Source organism: Hyperolius riggenbachi, chromosome 4, assembly GCF_040937935.1.
Source record: "Hyperolius riggenbachi isolate aHypRig1 chromosome 4, aHypRig1.pri, whole genome shotgun sequence".
Lineage (NCBI taxonomy): Eukaryota > Metazoa > Chordata > Amphibia > Anura > Hyperoliidae > Hyperolius > Hyperolius riggenbachi.
The window spans coordinates 192,710,312-192,731,822 of record NC_090649.1 but is presented as its reverse complement, the minus strand read 5'-3'; the positions used below and the strand labels follow the sequence as shown (position 1 = coordinate 192,731,822).

The 21,511-nt window shown below is 43.5% G+C and overlaps 1 protein-coding gene across 1 annotated transcript in view; it reads right to left on the bottom strand.

The window, feature by feature from the left end:
- Positions 1-21,511, bottom strand: part of LOC137571671 (probable cation-transporting ATPase 13A4) — a 229,459-nt gene that overhangs the window by 66,311 nt on the left and 141,637 nt on the right. The window contains exons 17-20 of the mRNA XM_068281166.1: positions 19,352-19,469; positions 17,730-17,854; positions 16,568-16,731; positions 921-1,043 (exon numbers count right to left, since the gene is read on the bottom strand). Of these exons, the coding sequence (XP_068137267.1) occupies positions 921-1,043; positions 16,568-16,731; positions 17,730-17,854; positions 19,352-19,469 (530 nt within the window). The remainder of the gene's footprint in view (positions 1-920; positions 1,044-16,567; positions 16,732-17,729; positions 17,855-19,351; positions 19,470-21,511) is intronic.

Here is a 21,511-nt window from a genome sequence, read left to right as displayed (position 1 = left end):
CCTACTGTCACAGTCACTGGTGCTTAATTTCCCTCATATTGCTTCTACAGTAAACAATGTCAATTGCTTGACAATCAAATAATGTTTATCTCCCTGACCACGTTTTAGACTACTTATTCCTCATACAGGTGTGGTTAGTGGCACTACCTCCGTATGGCCCTCTTAGTAGTGTGCAGACCATCATCACTATCTTGTCCCTTACTGGAGGTGAGATTTGCCTTGTCTGGAAAACCAATCCAACTTGTGCAAGGGAAGTCAAAGAGCACAACAAACAACAGACAGGGGGAGCGATGATTCGAATGAATTTAGGCCATAAAATCGTGTGACCTTTACAAATTAACCTTCTAAATAGATAAAAGCAATATTTTATAAGTGACCTTGTATTATCAATGGGCCATGCAGCAGTCTTTTTGATCCTGGTATTCTGTTTTAATAAATAAATGCATGTGAAAATACCTTAAAGAAAACCTGAACTGAAAATTAGAAGTGAAAATAAACATACACAGGTCATACGTACCTCCCATGTAGTCTACGCCTCAATCTCTTTCTCCTCTCCTGCGTCCTGTTTGTTCACTGTGATCAAGGGAATTCTCTGTCCTCCATTTTGAAAATGGCCATTAAACCATAACAGCTTCCTGGTCAGCACACAGTTAAACTGTAACATCGCCCACTTGAGCCATAGGGAAACATGGACACATTGGCTTTCCTCTCAGCTGTAACTGACAGCAACTGATATATTTCAGTTCTGACAAAATGTTGTCAGAACTGGAAGGGATCATTGTCAGAAGAAAATGGTGAGCTTCTGAGAGGAACTGATGGCAAGATAACTATGTAATGTTCAATTGAAGTTACCTCATGTGTTTATTTTAAATAATTTTACTCAGTACAGGTTCTCTTTAAATAAATGAACGTGAAGTTACCTTTTGTAGCAAATTGCTAAAATGTTGCAAGATAACTTGAAACGAGCTTCCTGTCATGGCAAAATAATAGGGAGGCTTTTCATTGTCTGCCTTTTTTTCCTTTTGTATGTCAATATGGATTTCCTGTAAGTATAAGATAAAAAAAAGAACATATATAATACTGTATAATCTCCTGTGGAGCTACATGCTAACCTACAACAGCAGAAGACCTCACCAGGTACCACTCATCTCCACTACAAATAGGAAAAAGAGGCTACAATTTGCACGAACTCACCAAAATTGGACAGTTGGAGACTGGAAAAAATGTTGCCTGGTCTGATGAGTCTCAGTAGAGTCAGAATTTGGCGTAAACAGAATGAGAACATGGATCCATCATGCCTTGTTACCACTGTGTAGGCTGGTGGTGGTGTAATGGTGTGGGGAATGTTTTCTTGGCATACTTTAGGCCCCTAAGTGCCAAGTGGACATCGTTTAAATGCCACAGGCTACCTGAGCATTGTTTCTGTACATGTCCATCGCTTCATGACCACCATGTACCCATCCTCTGATGGCTACTTCCAGCAGGATAATGCACCATGTCACAAAGCTTGAATCATTTCAAATTGGTTTCTTGAACATGACAATGAGTTCACTGTACTAAAATGGCCCCCACAGTCACCAGATCTCAACCCAATAGAGCATCTTTGGGATGTGATGGAACGGGAGCTTAGTGCCTTGAATGTGCATCCCACAAATCTCTATCAACTGCAAGATGCTATCCTATCAATATGGGCCAACATTTCTAAAGAATGCTTTCAGCACCTTGTTGAATCAATGCCACGTAGAATTAAGGCAGTTCTGAAGGTGAAAGGGGGTCAAACACTGTATTAGTATGGTGTTCCTAATAATCCTTTAGGTGAGTGTATATCCCAAGCAGTACATAAAGTCTGCATCAGAAGTTACTGACATATAACTGCAAATTATCTATGCCATCTACCAGCTGCCCGAGGTTGCAGCACTGGCAGTCTCTTATGAAAGAAACAGATTTTCTTCATGTCAGTATTAGCATGGCTCTGCCACACATACTGATTTTTTTATTCAGATTTTAAAAAATACTGCATGCTGCTACATTTTTTTTTTTTAATCGGAATAAAAAATGGAATCGTATAAAAAAAATGGAATTGCATGTAGTGTGCAAGAGGCCTTAGTGATGATCATAATCTGCTAATTATGATAATGCAAAATTTTGCATAATTATTAATAATTATGGACGAATTGGACATTCAATTGATTTCACTCAATCTGTTAGTAATTTTGCGTAATTACGTGACTTTTGGGTAATTTTGTGCCGACTTTAGTGGTTAATAGCAAATCCCCCATACATGCTGTTGTCACCAAAATTGCTACGTGTGTTAAGGGTAATGGCAGCCACACAGTAATATATTTTAAAACATTTTTCTATTCAACAATTTTTATCATTTTTTTTCTCTCCCCTGAAAAATTAGACTCATAACCAATACCACACATGTATGTTCGCTATCAACACAATCACAACAAAACCAAATGAATAAAATATATAAATTATATGTAATACTATATAAATTCTCATTTATAAATGTGTATTGGGTGCTCTGTGCCATCATTGCTATGTATAAAGGCACACAACACAAACCCCTTTAGAAAATTTACCGTACATTAACAAATCTGTTTCTCGTTTATTTTAATCAACAACACTACATTTATTACCGTTAAGAAAAACATTCTATTTAATGTGTCACTTTTACAAAGTTTCTTTTTTCTTGAATGTAAACTTAAAATTAGGTCGAACTACTTTTATACAACCTTCCACACACACCATTAAAGCGGAATATAACCCTGCATTTTAACTTTGCTCTAAAACATTATTTACAGCATATTATATGCAAAAAGCATTTTTTTTTTTACTAGACCAGCATTGGAAGGGTTAAACACAGAGGTTTAAGGTTCCGGGAGAGATATGCAGAAGTTTAGATTGTTACATTCTATTTAGTTATATGTATCTATTGAGAAATGTTACACACTCTTTGGCTGTCCTCCAGCTCCTGAGAGAGTGAGTCACATTCAACACTTAGATACATTTATGTAAACAAAATGTATCTTTGTTAGCTTCGGATGCATCTGCAGAAATCTCCAGGAACTTTAAAGCTGTGAGAAACCCTTCCAATGCTGGTCTAGTAAAAAAAAAAAAATGCTGGTTGCATATAATATACTGTAAATAAAGTTTTAGAGCAAAGTTGAAATGCAGGGTTATATTCCGCTTTAAATTTCTGACAAAATTGATCTTATTTTTTCATTCTTTTCTATTTATTTTAATCGAAAAAAAATAAGTTTTGATCAAACTTATCAATCAAAAAACAAAAAGCAACGAATTGTGGTAACATTGAACAGAAAAATTGTAACATGTGGCCACCATAGGAGTTGAGAACAAATCAAAAAGACCCTGTACTTATAATCTATTTTGAAAATGCAAAGGAAAAATGGTTTTAAAATTCAGTTTCATTTCAGTTTAAAAAACATTTTTTCCTTTGAATTTTATCAAAATCCATTATCTAAAAATGTACAAGGTTTGACTTCCTTCCATTCTTCCGATAAAGTTGGCCGAATACTACACGAAAATTATGTCAAATTGCAAAATGATGGTTCCTGGTTATGCTTCCATACGAAATTGTTTTTTCCCTGAAATGTTGCATCGTAATTGCGAATTATGATGCAAAATTACAATTATACGGAACTTATGTTCATCACTACTGTACTCAGCATCACATTCTGGGCCTTTCTTGCATTCCTTTACAACAAAAGTCATTCACCCTCTGAAAACTCACACACACTGCATACCAGTTACACAAATGCACTTAAAGAGGAACTGCAGTGAAAATAAAATTGCTTATTTGTATACACTATTAAATTTATAAATTATTTAGTAAGTGTTTGTTCATTGTAAAAGTTGATTATTGTGTGTGTTTATCTGTAGTGACAAATGCTGCCAGAGTTCATTGGACTGAGGAAGTCTTTTTACATTTCAAAGGGGGTACAACTGTGTGACATCATGTCAGATTGAGCCTACAGAATTATATATGTATGTGATTTAAAACTTCTTATTGTACGGCTCTGATCCAGTTCTGTATAATGCCTGAAGAAGTAACTTAATGTTTCGAAAGCTTGCAATAAACCATGTATACTTAGTCATTAAAGGTATCACTGGAATCAACGTTTGTTTGTTTGAGGTCTGCATTTCTGTAAAATGTTTCTCACCCTTATATACATTGTAAAATGTATCACAGGAGGCCACAACTTTAGTCTGCTGAAGGAGATACTGCTTGTTTGGCAGTTGGAAACAGCTGTTATTTCCCACAACGCAGTGAGGTTCACAGAGAGCAAACTGTCAGGACCATGGTCATGACATCACACTGTGCGAGGGGTCTCACCAAAATATCAGCCGCACAGACACAACTGATAATCTATTAGAGAAAAGGTTACGTTTTCTCATGGGAAAGGGGATACCAGCGATGTTCAATCCTAGGTTAAAGTTCCTCTTAAATTCAGGGCGCAGCACAACTACTAAAATTCACAGCTATTAGTTTACAGAAACATGCAGCATTTTATGTAGTTACAGACACCTTACAAATCCCATTGCAAACTCCAGTTCACCTGCTGAACTGCACCAAAAAAGTGTGCTTGCTGCTCTTATTCCCTTGCTGGTCTGGCCGTCCCCCACCCCCTTCCCCCTGACGGCCATGCTCACCATCTTGGTGCTGCACTAAGCCTCCCTATGTTCCAATCAGTGGTGCTCAAATACCCCTTTTCAAAATTCGAGTTAGGTCGAATTCGAATAGTAAATTATTCGAGGTCAGTCGAATATTCGAGTCGAATAATTTTTACTATTCGATTCGACCTCGGAATTCGAGCTCACTATTCGAGTCGGTATTCGAGCTCATTATTCGAGCTGACTATTCGAAATGGCCTTAAATAGCTTCCAACACTTGTTTTGAGGGTGAATGATGCAAGAAACCTCTTTTTTTCCAAGTAACAACAGCAAGTGATTATGTGGGGATGTTCCTTTAAAAAAAAAAAGTTGAAAAGAGAAGTTGTGTCCAGAAATTTGTTCAGTACTGTATATACTTCTTCTTCTTCTTCTTCTTTATCTTCTATATCTTCTTCTTCTTCTTCTTCTTCTATATCTTCTTCTTCTATATCTTCTTCTTCTATATCTTCTTCTATATCTTCTTCTTCTTTTATATTGTCTTCTTCTTCTTCATCTTCTTCATCTTCATCTTCTTCTTCTTCATCTTCTTTTTCTTCATCTTCTTCTTCTTCTTCTTCATCTTCTTCATCTTCTTCTTCATCTTCTTCATCTTCTTCATCTTCTTCATCTTCTTCATCTTCTTCATCTTCTTCATCATCTTCTTCTTCATCTTCTTCTTCATCTTCTTCTTCATCTTCTTCTTCATCTTCTTCATCTTCTTCATCTTCTTCATCTTCTTCATCTTCTTCATCTTCTTCTTCATCTTCTTCATCTTCTTCTTCATCTTCTTCATCTTCTTCATCTTCTTCTTCATCTTCTTCATCTTCTTCATCTTCTTCATCTTCTTCATCTTCTTCATCTTCTTCATCATCTTCTTCTTCTTCTTCTTCTTCATCTTCTTCATCTTCTTCTTCATCTTCTTCATCTTCTTCTTCATCTTCTTCATCTTCTTCATCTTCTTCATCTTCTTCTTCATCTTCTTCATCTTCTTCATCTTCTTCATCTTCTTCATCTTCTTCATCTTCTTCTTCTTCTTCATCTTCTTCTTCTTCTTCTTCTTCATCATCATCTTTTTCTTCTTCATCTTCTTCATCTTCTTCATCTTCATCTTCTTCTTCTTCATCATCTTCATCTTCTTCTTCTTCATCTTCTTCTTCTTCATCTTCTTCATCTTCTTCTTCTTCATCTTCTTCATCTTCTTCATCTTCTTCATCTTCATCTTCTTCATCTTCTTCATCTTCATCTTCTTCATCTTCTTCATCTTCTTCATCTTCTTCTTCTTCATCTTCATCTTCTTCTCCTTCTTCTTCTTCATCATCTTCTTCATCTTCTTCTATATCGTCTTCTTCTTCACTTATTTCTCTTTTCAAATTTTTTTTTTAAAGAAATGCAGCTATTTTTGAGCGTAACAAATAGCTGGTGGCGCACGCATGTTGGAAGCGCCATTGTATGTGCTCCCTGGCAGTGGAAACACACAGACAGCAGGAGGTAAATTCAGCAGCAGGAGGAGGAGGATGAGTGTGTGGCAGCAGGCAGTCAATGAGGCAGGCAGCGTGACATAATAGCCCTGGTACCTAGCGGTGATACCAGGGCTGTAAATAAACACAGCAGGCAGGAGGTCCCAGACAGCGGTCGTGCAGCCCACATTGTGTCCAATACACAACTGGGACAACACAGTTTTCAACCCGGGCACCTCAGAAAAATTAAACCTTTTTTTTTTTTGGTTTTTTTTTTGGTTTTTACAACAAATTACACAGATATAGCTATTTTTTGACGTAATAGCTGGTGGCAGAGTGGCAGCAGAAGGTAAATCTGTGTACCCTGGCAGTGGGAAACACAGACAGACAGCAGCAGCAGCAGGAGGAATGGAGGAGTAATTATGTGTGCAGCTATTGTTTGACGTAATAGCTGGTGGCAGAGTGGCAGCAGAAGGGAAATCTGTGTACCCTGGCAGTGGGAAACACAGACAGACAGCAGCAGCAGCAGGAGGAATGGAGGAGTAATGTGAGCAGCTATTGTTTGACGTAATAGCTGGTGGCAGACTGGCAGCAGAAGGTAATTCTGTGTACCCTGGCAGTGGGAAACACAGACAGACAGCAGCAGCAGGAGGAATGGAGGAGTAGTGTGAGTGTGGCAGCAGGCAGGCAGCGTGACATAATAGCCCTGGTACCTAGCGGTGATACCAGGCCGTAAATGAACACAACAGGAGGTCCCAGACAGCGGTCGTGCAGCCCACATCATGTCCAATACACAACTGGGACAACACAGTTTTCAACCCGGGCACCTCAGAAAAATTAAACCTTTTTTTTTGTAATGGTTTTGTAGTTTTGGTTTTACAACCAATTACACAGATATAGCTATTTTTTGACGTAATAGCTGGTGGCAGAGTGGCAGCAGAAGGTAAATCTGTGTACCCTGGCGTTGGGAAACACAGACAGACAGACAGCAGCAGCAGCAGGAGGAATGGAGGAGTAATGTGAGCAGCTATTGTTTGACGTAATAGCTGGTGGCAGAGTGGCAGCAGAAGCTAATTCTGTGTACCCTGGCAGTGGGAAACACAGACAGACAGCAGCAGCAGGAGGAATGGAGGAGTAGTGTGAGTGTGGCAGCAGGCAGGCAGCGTGACATAATAGCCCTGGTACCTAGCGGTGATACCAGGCCGTAAATGAACACAACAGGAGGTCCCAGACAGCGGTCGTGCAGCCCACATCGTGTCCAATACACAACTGGGACAACACAGTTTTCAACCCGGGCACCTCAGAAAAATTAAACCTTTTTTTTTTTTTTGGTTTTGTAGTTTTGGTTTTACAACCAATTACACAGATATAGCTATTTTTTGACGTAATAGCTGGTGGCAGAGTGGCAGCAGAAGGTAAATCTGTGTACCCTGGCGTTGGGAAACACAGACAGACAGACAGCAGCAGCAGCAGGAGGAATGGAGGAGTAATTATGTGTGCAGCTATTGTTTGACGTAATAGCTGGTGGCAGACTGGCAGCAGAAGGTAATTCTGTGTACCCTGGCAGTGGGAAACACAGACAGACAGCAGCAGCAGGAGGAATGGAGGAGTAGTGTGAGTGTGGCAGCAGGCAGGCAGCGTGACATAATAGCCCTGGTACCTAGCGGTGATACCAGGCCGTAAATGAACACAACAGGAGGTCCCAGACAGCGGTCGTGCAGCCCACATCGTGTCCAATACACCCTAGGTTCTCAACATGCGGTACGCGTACCCCAGGGGGTACTTCTGATGGGTCCAGGGGGTACTCGAGCTTGATATACTTAACCAAGAATAACAAATTTAGAGATATAGAAAATTATAATTCTTATTTAAACAACACCAAATTAGTATTTTAGCTGATTAAAAGCAATAATAAATGCTTGCACGTTGTTTAGAACCAATTATCATGTACTACGATTAAATATATATTTGTCAAGGGGTACTTGTGATCATGTTTACTATGCTAGGGGGTACTCGGTGAGTACAGGGTTTTAAAAGGGGTACACACTTATAAAATGTTGAGAAACACTGCAATACACAACTGGGACAACACAGTTTTCAACCCGGGCACCTCAGAAAAATTAAACCTTTTTTTTTTTTTTTAATGGTTTTTTGGTTTTGTTTGTAAAACAAATTACACAGATATATAGCTATTGTTTGACGTAATAGCTGGTGGCAGAGTGGCAGCAGAAGGTAAATCTGTGTACCCTGGCAGTGGGAAACACAGACAGACAGCAGAAGGGCAGTACACAGCAGCCCACTGTAGGTGTAAAATGTGTGGCTGCAGGCGACGTAATAGTCAAAGTGAACCAGGCTGGCTTAGTGAGCAGGAGCCAGGAGGTGGTAAAGGGTGGTAAGGCACATTAACGATGGTTCTTAGCCAGTTCATGTCCCCCTCTCGCCGACAACAGGGGCCAGGAACTCGCCTTCCACCCACGCCTGGTTCATCTTGAGAAACGTCAGTCTGTCCACAGACTTGTGAGACAGACGTGAGCGTTTCTCGGTGACCACACCACCAGCTGCACTGAAGCAGCGCTCGGACAGCACGCTGGAAGGGGGGCAGGACAGCACTTCCAGGGCGTACTGCGCCAGCTCGCTCCAGATCTCCAGGCGCTTGACCCAATACTCCATGGGATCAACAGGGGCATTGCTGTCAAGCCCGCTGTAGGACCCCATGTAGTCAGCCACCATGCGGGTCAGGCGCTGGCTGTGACCGGTGGAGGATGCTGCTGCATGCACCTCCTCTCTAGTCACTGCTGCCGGAGCCTCTACAGTCCTGTAGAGCTCGTGGCTGAGAGACAGCAGGTCTGTGGGGCGCTTGCTGCTGGATGCAGGCACCTGCTGCTGCCTCTGTGCTGGCTGCTGGACAGTGGGGGTGGAAGGCTGGGGGAAGGCTTCCTCCAAGCGCTCAACAAGGGCCTGCTGCAAGCTCCTTATTTGTTGCGCTGGGTCTCCTCCTGCAGGCGGCAGGAACTGGCTCAACTTCCCCTTGAGGCGTGGGTCCAACATCATGCTAATCCAGATGTCCTCCCTCTGCTTCATCTGGATCACCCTGGGGTCTCTGCACAGGCACGTCAGCATGTGCGCTGCCATTGGGAAGAGGCGGGCCACGTCTGCTGGCACATCGACGGCAGTGCTGCTGTCCTCATCCTCCTCCTCTGCCTTGTCAGCCTCATCCTCTCTCCACCCCCGCACCAACTCAGCTGCACTGTGCTGCTCCCCCTCATCAGCAGCAAGGTCAGGGACCTCCACCAAGTCCTCCTCCTCCTCCCCCTCAGAGGTGGACTGTGCAGCTGCTTGCCGCTCCTGCTGGTCCAAGGCTGCCGCTCCCTGTTCCAGCAAAGCATCGAGGGCCCTGTTCAGCAGACAAACCAGGGGCACCCACTCGCAGACCATAGCATGGTCCCTGCTCACCATGTTAGTGGCCTGCAGAAAGGGAGCCAGCACTAAGCACACCTGCTGCATGTGCCTCCAGTCATCATCGGGGACGATGGACGGGATGTTGCTGGTCTTGTCCCTTCTCTGAGCGGCGGAAACAGTGGCCAGGGCAAGGTACTGTTTGACAGCGTGCTTCTGTTCAACCAGACGCTCCAACATCGCCAGGGTGGAGTTCCAGCGAGTCGGAACGTCAAGGATCAGCCGATGGCGTGGCAGATCCAGCTCCTTTTGCACGTCTTCCAGGCTCACACAGGCTGCAGCCGAGCGCCGGAAGTGACGCACAACGTTCCTTGCCGTTTCCAGCAGTTCGCCCATCCCCTGGTAGGTGCGCAAGAACTTCTGCACCACCAGGTTCAGCACGTGGGCAAGACAGGGGATGTGGGTCAGGTTTCCCCTGTCTATTGCGGCAACCAGATTGGCCCCATTGTCGGCCACCACCTCTCCAACTCTGAGGCCTCTGGGGGTCAGCCAAATCCTCTCCTGCTCCTGGAGTTTGGCCAACACATGGGTTGCCGTCAGCTTGGTCTTCCCAAGGCTGACCAAGTGCAGCAGCGCTTGGCAGTGGCGGCCGGGCCTTCACGCTGCTGCTGAGGCGGGGGGTTTGGCCAGGTGTGCCGGAGGATGGCAGAGGATCGGAGGAACCTGCTGCAGTTCCCCTGACCCTGCGGGGTGGCACCACCCACTGTGTTGCTGCTGCTGCTGTGCCCGCTGCTGCTCTCCCATCCTCACCCCCTTCCACCAAGCTGACCCAGTGGACAGTGAAGGACAGGTAGCGGCCTGTCCCGAAGCGGCTGCTCCAGGAGTCCATGGTGACGTGGACCCTTTCACCAACCGCGTGCTCCAGCCCTCGCTCCACATTGGCCATCACAAAGCGGTGCAGTGCAGGAATGGCCTTGCGGGAGAAAAAGTGTCTGCTGGGGAGCTGCCAGTCTGGGGCTGCGCAAGCAAGCAGCGCACGAATGTCGCTCCCCTCCTGCACGAGCGTGTACGGCAGGAGTTGGGAGCACATGGCCCGTGCCAGCAAGCCGTTCAGCTGCCGCACGCGACGGCTGCTGGGAGGCAGAGCCCTAACCACCCCCTGGAAGGACTCGCTCAAAAGGCTCTGGCGTGGCCTTTTGCTGGCACGGGAATCAGCAGACACAGCGGAGGAGGCCACTGAGGACTGGCTGCCAGAACAGGTCTCAGTGTCGGCGGCAGGAGTTGCAGAGGGGGGAGGAGCAGTGCGTTTCCGCACTCCTGCTGGTGCTGCTGGAGGAGCAGGAGGGCGGGTGGCTGCTGTTGCTGCTGCTGCTGAAGGCTGTGCAGTGATGGGTGTGGTGCCACTGCCAGCAGCAGATGCCTTCAGCCTCTGGAACTCCTCATGCTGGTGGAAATGTTTCGCAGCAAGGTGGTTGATGAGCGAGCTGGTGCTGAACTTTAAGGGGTCTGCACCTCTGCTCAACTTCCGCTGACAGTGGTTGCAAGTGGCGTACTTGCTGTACACAGTGGGCATGGTGAAATATCGCCAGATTGGTGACAGAAACATCCCCCTACGGCATGGAAGCGCTGCTGCCTGTCTCCCTGTGGTGGTTGGGGGGGGGGCTTGGGCGCGGCTGGTGGTGGTACTGGCAGATGCTGCTGCTGCTGCTGCTGAGCCTGAGACACCAGCAGGCTGTGGGACCTGCCTACTGCTGCCAATGCTTGCAATGATGCGCCTCCTTGCAAGGCCCACAAGAGCATCCTCCTCCTCCTCCTCAGAGCTGCTGAGGACGACATCCCCTGGAGGTGGTGGCACCCAGTCTCTGTCTGTCACCGGGTCATCATCATCCTCCCCCTCCTGAAACATGTCCTGCTGGGATGATGACCCCCCAAACTCCTCTCCTGATGCATGGATGGGCTGCTTGACTGTCGCCACAGTCTTGCTGTCCAATCCCTCATCCCCTAAAGTGCCCATCAGCATCTCCTCCTCAAAATCGCCAACAACAGCAGACAATACCCTGATGGTGCCTGGGGTAAAAATACTGCTGAGTGACAGGTCGCCAACTTGTGACGGTGAACTGGCCTCCTTCCCAGACCCTGCTGGGCGGCTGCTGCGAACAGGGGTGGTGGTGGTGGTGGTGGTGAGGGTGGAGGCCTCGGATGCAGAGCTGATGGCGGGCTGCTCATCCTCCGTCATGAGTTGCACCACAGTGTCTGCATGCTTTTCCTCAATGGGACGTTTCCGACCCGGCTGGAGGAAAATCGGAGCAGGTGCTACACGCTGCTGCTGCTGTGTCTCTGCAGCGTGAGTTGCAGATGCTCCTGCTGGGCGGCGCCCAAGGCGTCCACGGCCAGTGGCTATGGGAGGAATGTTAGCCACTGACGCTGCTGCTGCTGCTGCGGAACTGTGCATGGTGGCGCGGCCGCAGCCTGCCACAATGCTGCTCCCTCTCCTCCTGATTCCCTTGCTGCCCTTCCCCTTGCCCAAACCGCGCTGGCTGCCACTTCCAGACATCTTCGATGTTTTGGGCGTATAGACAAAAGTTTTTTAAAAGGGCGGGTGAAAAGTGGGGTACTTTAATGGAGTGGGTTGGTGGGTGAGGTGACTGAGTGAGTGTCCCTAGTACAGTAAGTAAGTAGTAACAGTCAGGAAGTACAACTAGCAGTTACAATAATCAGTAGTAATCACAAGTAAATTTAGTGTGTGTACACTACAGACAGTGAGTGCACGCACGCGCAAACACGCGCAGGAGCTAGCCTATGAACAGTGACTGAGTGAGTGTCCCTAGTACAGTAAGTAAGTAAGTAGTAACAGTCAGTAAGTACAACTAACTAATTACAATAATCAATCAGTTATCAGAAGGAAATAGAGTGTGTGTAGTGTGTGTACACAGACAGTGAGTGCACACACGCAGGAGCTAGTAGACTATGAACAGTGACTGAGTGTCCTAGACTCCTAGTACAGTAAGAGTAAGTAGTAACAGTAAGTACAACTAACTAATTACAATAAGCAATCAGTTATCAGAAGGAAATAGAGTGTGTGTAGTGTGTGTACACAGACAGTGAGTGCACACACGCAGGAGCTAGTAGACTATGAACAGTGACTGAGTGTCCTAGACTCCTAGTACAGTAAGAGTAAGTAGTAACAGTAAGTACAACTAACTAATTACAATAAGCAATCAGTTATCAGAAGGAAATAGAGTGTGTGTAGTGTGTGTACACAGACAGTGAGTGCACACACGCAGGAGCTAGTAGCCTATGAACAGTGACTGAGTGTCCTAGACTCCTAGTACAGTAAGAGTAAGTAGTAACAGTAAGTACAACTAACTAATTACAATAATCAATCAGTTATCAGAAGGAAATAGAGTGTGTGACTGTGTGTAGTGTGTGTACACAGACAGTGAGTGCACACACGCAGGAGCTAGTAGCCTATGAACAGTGACTGAGTGTCCTAGACTCCTAGTACAGTAAGAGTAAGTAGTAACAGTAAGTACAAACAACTAATTACAATAATCAATCAGTTATCAGAAGGAAATAGAGTGTGTGTAGTGTGTGTACACAGACAGTGAGTGCACACACGCAGGAGCTAGTAGACTATGAACAGTGACTGAGTGTCCTAGACTCCTAGTACAGTAAGAGTAAGTAGTAACAGTAAGTACAACTAACTAATTACAATAAGCAATCAGTTATCAGAAGGAAATAGAGTGTGTGTAGTGTGTGTACACAGACAGTGAGTGCACACACGCAAGAGCTAGTAGCCTATGAACAGTGACTGAGTGTCCTAGACTCCTAGTACAGTAAGAGTAAGTAGTAACAGTAAGTACAAACAACTAACTAATTACAATAATCAATCAGTTATCAGAAGGAAATAGAGTGTGTGTAGTGTGTACACAGACAGTGAGTGCACACACGCAGGAGCTAGTAGCCTATGAACAGTGACTGAGTGTCCTAGACTCCTAGTACAGTAAGTAGTAACAGTAAGTACAACTAACTAATTACAATAATCAATTACAATAATCAATCAGTTATCAGAAGGAAATAGAGTGTGTGTAGTGTGTACACAGAAAGTGAGTGCACACACGCAGGAGCTAGTAGACTATGAACAGTGACTGAGTGTCCTAGACTCCTAGTACAGTAAGAGTAAGTAGTAACAGTAAGTACAACTAACTAATTACAATAAGCAATCAGTTATCAGAAGGAAATAGAGTGTGTGTAGTGTGTGTACACAGACAGTGAGTGCACACACGCAGGAGCTAGTAGCCTATGAACAGTGACTGAGTGTCCTAGACTCCTAGTACAGTAAGAGTAAGTAGTAACAGTAAGTACAAACAACTAACTAATTACAATAATCAATCAGTTATCAGAAGGAAATAGAGTGTGTGTAGTGTGTACACAGACAGTGAGTGCACACACGCAGGAGCTAGTAGCCTATGAACAGTGACTGAGTGTCCTAGACTCCTAGTACAGTAAGTAGTAACAGTAAGTACAACTAACTAATTACAATAATCAATCAGTTATCAGAAGGAAATAGAGTGTGTGTAGTGTGTACACAGACAGTGAGTGCACACACGCAGGAGCTAGTAGCCTATGAACAGTGACTGAGTGTCCTAGACTCCTAGTACAGTAAGTAGTAACAGTAAGTACAACTAACTAATTACAATAATCAATTACAATAATCAATCAGTTATCAAAAGGAAATAGAGTGTGTGTAGTGTGTACACAGAAAGTGAGTGCACACACGCAGGAGCAGCTAGTAGCCTATGAACAGTGACAGTGAGTGTCCTAGTACAGTTACAGTATATAACTACAATACTAATACAATCAGTAGTAAAGGACAGCAGAAATACTGGTATAGAATAGAGAGAAATAAACAGAGGACAGGAGGACAGCTGCCCACACAGGCAAGGCCCTGAGGCCTAAAGCTGTAAGCCTGCAGCAGCTGGCCTGTCTCTATGTAACACAAAAGCTACTAACTAAAATACAATGTCTAACTAACTAACAACAATATAGGTGTGTATAGGAGGTGTATGTGAGCAAAAACGCTAGGTAAATGACCACAATAGAGCTCTTGCTAAGCCAAAGCACAAAGGAGCAACTCTCTCTCTGTACAAGTCTCAGGCAAGCACGGAGAAACCTAACATGGCGGCCGCTATTTATAGGGTAGGGGCTGGCCAGGGTCCCCCTCTGTGATTGGCTGCCGTCAGAGGGCCTGGGAGCCCTCTGATTGGCTCTAAGGACATCAATCTGGGCTATGACGCTATTCGAGCTCGGTACCGAGCTCGAATAGCGCCGTTTTGCTCGAATAGCTCGAATAGTGAATGGGCTATTCGAGTGTACTCGAATAGCCCATTCGAATAGCTACAGCTATTCAGAGCTCGAATACCGAGCTCAAATAGCTGGAAAAGAGCTCGAATATTCGAGCTACTCGAATATTCGAGCTCTGCTGAGCACCACTGGTTCCAATAAATTGTTCTGTATCAAAATGTAATTTCCCATTACTTAGCTTGTTCTGAGTACATCCATTAATATGATGATCAAATCAATCATTCATTTCAGACTATGCTGTATCATCAGTATATAAGCTAGTATGCTAGTATGGGCTCACTCACCTGTTGTTTCTTGGTGTTACTGTGATAGAAAACCATTTCATTTATGTGTGCTGCATGCTCATATGTGAGTTTACTAGCGGTGCTGTAACTATGTCCAGATATGACCCAGGTGAGGCCTGCAGAAGTTCGCCATCTAATGACAAGTACTTTTTAAAGAACACCTGAACTGAGACAGACACGGAGGCAGCCATTTGTTTCCTTTTAAGCAATACCAGGTTTTTCTGCTGATCTTTGGCTGGAATCACACACCTTTAGCAAGCATGCAGCTAATCCAGTCAGACTTTAGTCAGAAACATCTGATCTTTATGCTTGTTCAGGGTCTATGGCTAAAAGTATTAGAGGCAGATGCAGGGCCAGGCCGAGGCAGAGGCAAGAGAGGCTCCAGCCTCAGGGCGCAGTGTAGGCGGGGGCGCATAACTCATCTATAATTTCCCTATTGTGTTTAAAGCAGAGCAAAATTAGAACAGGGGATACATGGCAGGGACGGTCTGCAAGACAGATAACTAGAGATGAAGGTGTTGGGGGGGGGGGGGGGGGCTGGCGTGCCTCTTAGTCTAATAGCAATCAGTGTGTGACGGCTGGGGTGGGAGGGGTGTAGGGGCGCACTTTGGGGGCCTTGGGTTCTGGAGGATCTTGTCCCGGCTCTGGGCAAATGATCAGCAGGACTGCCAGGCAATCTGTAATGTTTAAATGGAAATAAATATGCCAGTCTCCATACCCCTCTGAGTTTAGGTACACGTAACAAACAAAATCCAGCCCAGGTATGCATGGTCTTTTAGATTTTTCACTGCTCCCCAAATACTAAATCAACCACTGTGAGATAAAAGTGAGAACTTTTATTGGTCTTTTGTAATGTTGTTGATGAGTATTAGAAGGTAGAGATGGCTTAGAGGAATAGCTAGATACCAGAATCATATATGGTCATTGTATGATGTTAAGCCCCACCTCTTGTGATGTCACCATTGTAGCCCTCCTAATAAAGACAACTTGATCAGAAATAAAAGATGACAACAAGTTCTAAATCTTCCCTACTCTGTCCAACGGTGTAAAGAAAAACTTTTAGATCATTCAAATTGGGTTGATCAAATTTAAACAGACTAACAACATTTCTGCACTTTTCCAATCTTATATTTGTTGCATTGCAGAATAATTCTGCATGCCAACTCACTGCTCATACAATTCTATGGGCCAATTCACACACAGGTGTGACCAAGAAACTAATAACAAAGAAAATTCTTATTACTGGGTGTAGAGCTACTTAAAATGGTCAATACATTAAACCTGTAAGGTACAGTAGCATGTCTAAATATTTACTACTGTCAAGGTAAATGTCATTTACATTGTCATTACAGTGTCTTTACAGAAAGACACTGCAATGCTACCTACCACATCATCAAAGTTCTTCGACTTCAAACTCTGTACTGAAGTCCATGTGATGGAGGCCAGGCTAGTTTCAGTAGGCTCTTTGGCATCAACCAGAATAATGTTGCTGCCTTCCCTGATCATTCCACAATTCTTAGCAACAGTCACTGCTGTCTGAAGATTGTCTCCTGCAGAGCAAGACATTTGAAATGTTACATAAACCTATACAGAAAATTGGTGAAAAATGTTGTAGGAGTTGACAGTATAATATTCTGGTTAAAGATTGCTGTGCAGATACCTGTACACACACACACACACACACACACACACTGCACACTCTTAGTTAAAGAAAACCTGAATTGAAAATTAAAAGTCAAAAGCAAGCATACACAAGTCATACTTACCTCCCATGTAGTCTACTCCTCAATCTCTTTCTTCTCTCCCACGTCCTGTTTGTCCACTGTGATCAAGGGAATTTTCCGTCCTCCATTTTGAAAATGGCCATTACCCCATAACAGCTTTCAGGTCAGCACACAGTTAAACTGTAACATCGTCCACTTGAGCCATAGGGAAACATGGACATTACCGGGCACATCAGTTGTCCACTCAGCTATAACTGAGAGCAACTGATATATAACTGATAACTGACAAAATGTTGTCAGAACTGGAAGGGATCACTGTAAGAAGAAAATGATGAGCTTCTGAGATGAACTGATGGCAAGGTAACTATAATGTTCATTTCAAGTTACCCCATGTGTTTATTTTAAATAATTTTAGTCAGTACAGGTTCCCTTTAAGTAGATTAGGTGGTTCTGCACACTTTCCTTGTTAGCCAAATTACCAATATTCAGTTATGATTCTTCTGGTACGTTTATAAGAATTGCACTCTTGTGACTGTCCACTCATGGCAAAGCATTTTAATTTGTGAATTAATATATGAATAACTAAAGTTCACTATGAAGTCTCTGCCTGCAGGGAAGCAGATGGCGGCACACAGGCGTAATGTGTACTTACAACTCAAACACAATGAAACAGAACATAAAGGAAGAAATAGGAGTTCCCTTGACCTTAATAAATGAATCAGAAGAAATGATAAATAATTAATTATGCTCCTTATACCTCTTAACTGCAGTATCTAATTCTATATAATGTACATTTAAATGGGATAGTAATAAGCATACTGTACCTGTAATCATTACGGTTCTGACTCTGGCATTGGAAAGTTCCTTTAATACTAGTCGTGTTTCCAGTTTAAGTCGATTTTCCATCACCAGCAACCCAAGGAAAGATAAGCCAGATTCCACTTCATCCCTTTTATCAGAAAGTATAGAAATTAAATCTTACTTTAACTGTAGCCATTAATAAAGTTCTTTATGATTATCATAGAAACTGAACTTGATAATTATTAAAGTAATTTATGATCAAAAAAGGGAACATTTTATATGCATGTCCCAATAGGTGATCACCACACCAATAAGCATAATGGGGATACAAAAATAAAGAGAAAAACGAACTGTCTTCACAGAAAAAAAACAGAAATCTTTGTATTATATCCGTCAGTACAGAAATCCATGTTACTAACTGAAGATTACTTGAAGTTTTATTCTCATAATAATGTGAAGGCACTAATTCAATGGGTCATTTATCACGTAAACACAAAGGTGAAGATATAATCCTGATAGTGAGTAATCAATCAAAACAACAAGCCAAGGGAACTTAATACTTGTAATACTCCTTTTTCTCTCTTTATTCACCTATCTTCATGATACTTAAAGTGGGGTTGTACTCCCAAAACTAAGATTTCTGTAAGTACACTTGGAAAAACATTTGAAAGCATTCCCAACCATTTCCTGTGTGTAAAAAACTTTTACTCTCACTGCAAAGAGCGGTTCAAGCTTGCTCATCTCTGGCTAATCAGCAAATGTGATCATTCCTGGCAAGAATATTTCTGCCTGTGTCTTCACTCTGCTCCTCTCCTTTTCTGCTGAAATTATTAAGCTATTGCCAGGGCGATGTGTATATTCAGCAAAGAGAGGGAGGAGTGAACCGATAGACAGGCTGAGAGTGTCTCTTGGCCCTGCAATGATTACATTTGCCAATAAGTTAGAGATAAGCAAGCCTGTACTGCTCTCTTCAGTGAAATTTTTTTTTTTTTACACAATGGAAATGCTTGGGGATGCTTTCAAATGTTCTTTTAAGAACCTAATAGTAGTTACTGAAATTTTGATTTTGAGAAATTTTGCATAATTTTCATAATTACAATTACGGTCGTATTATAAAAAAAAAAATGGGCAAAATTTTGTGTAATTACGACCATACACAATTTTTTTAGTTAAAATCGTTTTTGTAATTACAATTGTTTTCATGACAACATTTTTGTAAATTATGAAAATGTTCACAATATGAGTATTTTTCAGGATGCATTTTACCTGTAACTTTCCTAATTCTGCAAAATTACGGAATTACAAAAGACATGAAATTACAATTTAATGCAAAATACAAAATTACAACATGAAATTACAAATTTTATGGCAACTACAAATTACGATTTTGTGTCAGAACAGCAAATTTTGTGTCGTAATTACGAAACTGCAAAATTTCAGCTCATCAATATCACGATTTGGGAGTATAATCCCACTTTAATTAGCAAAGTCAGACAAGGAAGAGGGGTGTGTGTGTTATTTGAACTTAATTTCATAAAAACAGAGCAATGTGTACACCATGCAGAATAACAGGTGTAATCAAAGCAGAAACATTTAACAAGGATCGTAAATAGTACAGTATAAGTTATGCATTTTCAATTCTTACCTTTTTAACGTTTTCACATTCAAAGTCTCATTATTCTGGAGACATTTGTGTGCCAAACCAAGAACTCGAAATCCTTGTTTTGTGTAAAGCTCCAGTTCATCAGAGAAATTAAGGGGAACTGTATAATACCAATACATTTAAATTAATAGCATGCTGCTTGATTTCCCATCACATAACCTGTTTAACAAACATTCCTACATTGGCAGTAAACACAAGGAGAATATTTCTGATGTTCGGTTATTGCAATGTTTATATAGGGCTGACAGTATATTACTTTAGGCATAAGTTCTACCCAAGTTCAGGATATACACATCCTGTTTGGGGGCGGAAACGATTATTTCATGATAGTGTGGTAATGATCAGAACATCAAATTTTTATTGTCCTGTGTCACAGTCTGAGAATCTTCAAGCATCTTTCAAATAGGGCCACAGATTACAGCAATGAAAAAAAAAAAGTTTCTAATTTCTTTCCACAATATTAAAAATCTTGAAATTGTTCCCTTTGTAAAAGAACAATTACCATATACAGTATACTCGGCTGTAATTAAAAGTCGAGAAATGTAGTCCTAAATCTCTCCACTTATAGCCAGGAAGGAAAAGGGGACTGCCTCTCTCTCCCTCCCTGCAGTGCTGAAGTTGTAACCTACTCTGATCTCTTCCCATCTATCACAATCTAAACTGGGGCCCGCTTCTAACCGTCTCCCCCTCCCTGTGATATAAATGCAGAGCTCTTCTTTTCCTCTCCTTTACTCACGCTTGCCTGCGTTATGTAACCATGGTGATGCTGGGACGCTAATGCAAGTGGACCAGAGAGGACACAGCACATGGCTTTCACTGCAGGCTCTGCATTGTATCACAGGTATGTGAGAAGCCCCCCCCCCCTCACCTTTTACAATGTGATGGGTGGGAAGTCAGTCAGAGTAGAGCACAGCTTCGGGTTGCAGGGAGAGGGAGAGATTGTAAATTTTTGTCACAGGTAACAGCACAGCTTTGGTGCATTACAGCAAGATCCATTACATTTCAATTATAAATGAACAATGCTGGGTACTAGTTGGCGAAGGAGTCTGGCTCAGTGTTGCCAACCGCCCGTAAATTTACGGGCAGCCCGTAAATTTTGATACAAAATGAGCTGCCCGTGAATTCCATAAGGAATTCAGCAGCGTCCATAAAAGGGCGCCCTGTTGCAGGAGGACAGCAGCGCAGTGGAGGAAGAGCTGTGGGCAGCGGTGGAAAAGGGGGGCAATCCCCCCCTTCTCGCACCTTAGTGCTCTCCTTCCCTCGCTGACTGTCCCCTCCTGCTCTAAGTGCGGAGTGGCGTTTGGCAGCGGGCGGGACTTACCTTCCGTCTCACTCCTGCGCCGGAAGTTCTGCTGCTCTGGTCTGGACCAGACCAGAGTAGCGGCAAATCATCCCGCGCCGGCGACGAGAGACGCAGCAGGTAAGTTCCGCTCGCTGCCGCCTGCCAGCCACTCCGCACTTAGATCAGGAGGGGACAGTCAGCGAGGGAGGGAGAGCACTAAGGTGAGAGAAGGGGGGTAGATTGCCCCCCTTCTCCACCGCTGATGCCACAGCTCTCCCCCCACTGCACTGCTGTCCTCCTGCTGGGGGGGGGGTCACCTGGCTACCTATTGTGCGCACATATACCTCTGGCTACATATGCTGGGCACATATAACCCTGACCACATATACTGGGACATATACCCTGCCTACATATACTGGGCCCATATACCCCTGGCTACATATACTGGGCACATATAACCCTGGCTACATATACCTGTGGCTACATATACTGGGCACATATACCCTGCCTACATATACTGGGCACATATACCCTGCCTAAATATACTGGGCACATATACCCCTGGCTACATATACTGGGCATATATACCCTGCCTACATATACTGGGCACATACAGTATACCCTGCCTACATATACTGAGCACATATACCCCTGGCTACATATACTGGGCACATATACCTGTGGCTACATATACTGGGCACATATACCCTGCCTACATATACTTGGCACATATACCCCTGGCTACATATACTGGGCACATATAACCCTGACTACATATACTGGGACATATACCTGTGGCTACATATACTGGGCACATATACCCCCTGGCTACTTATTGTGGGCACATATACCTCTGGCTG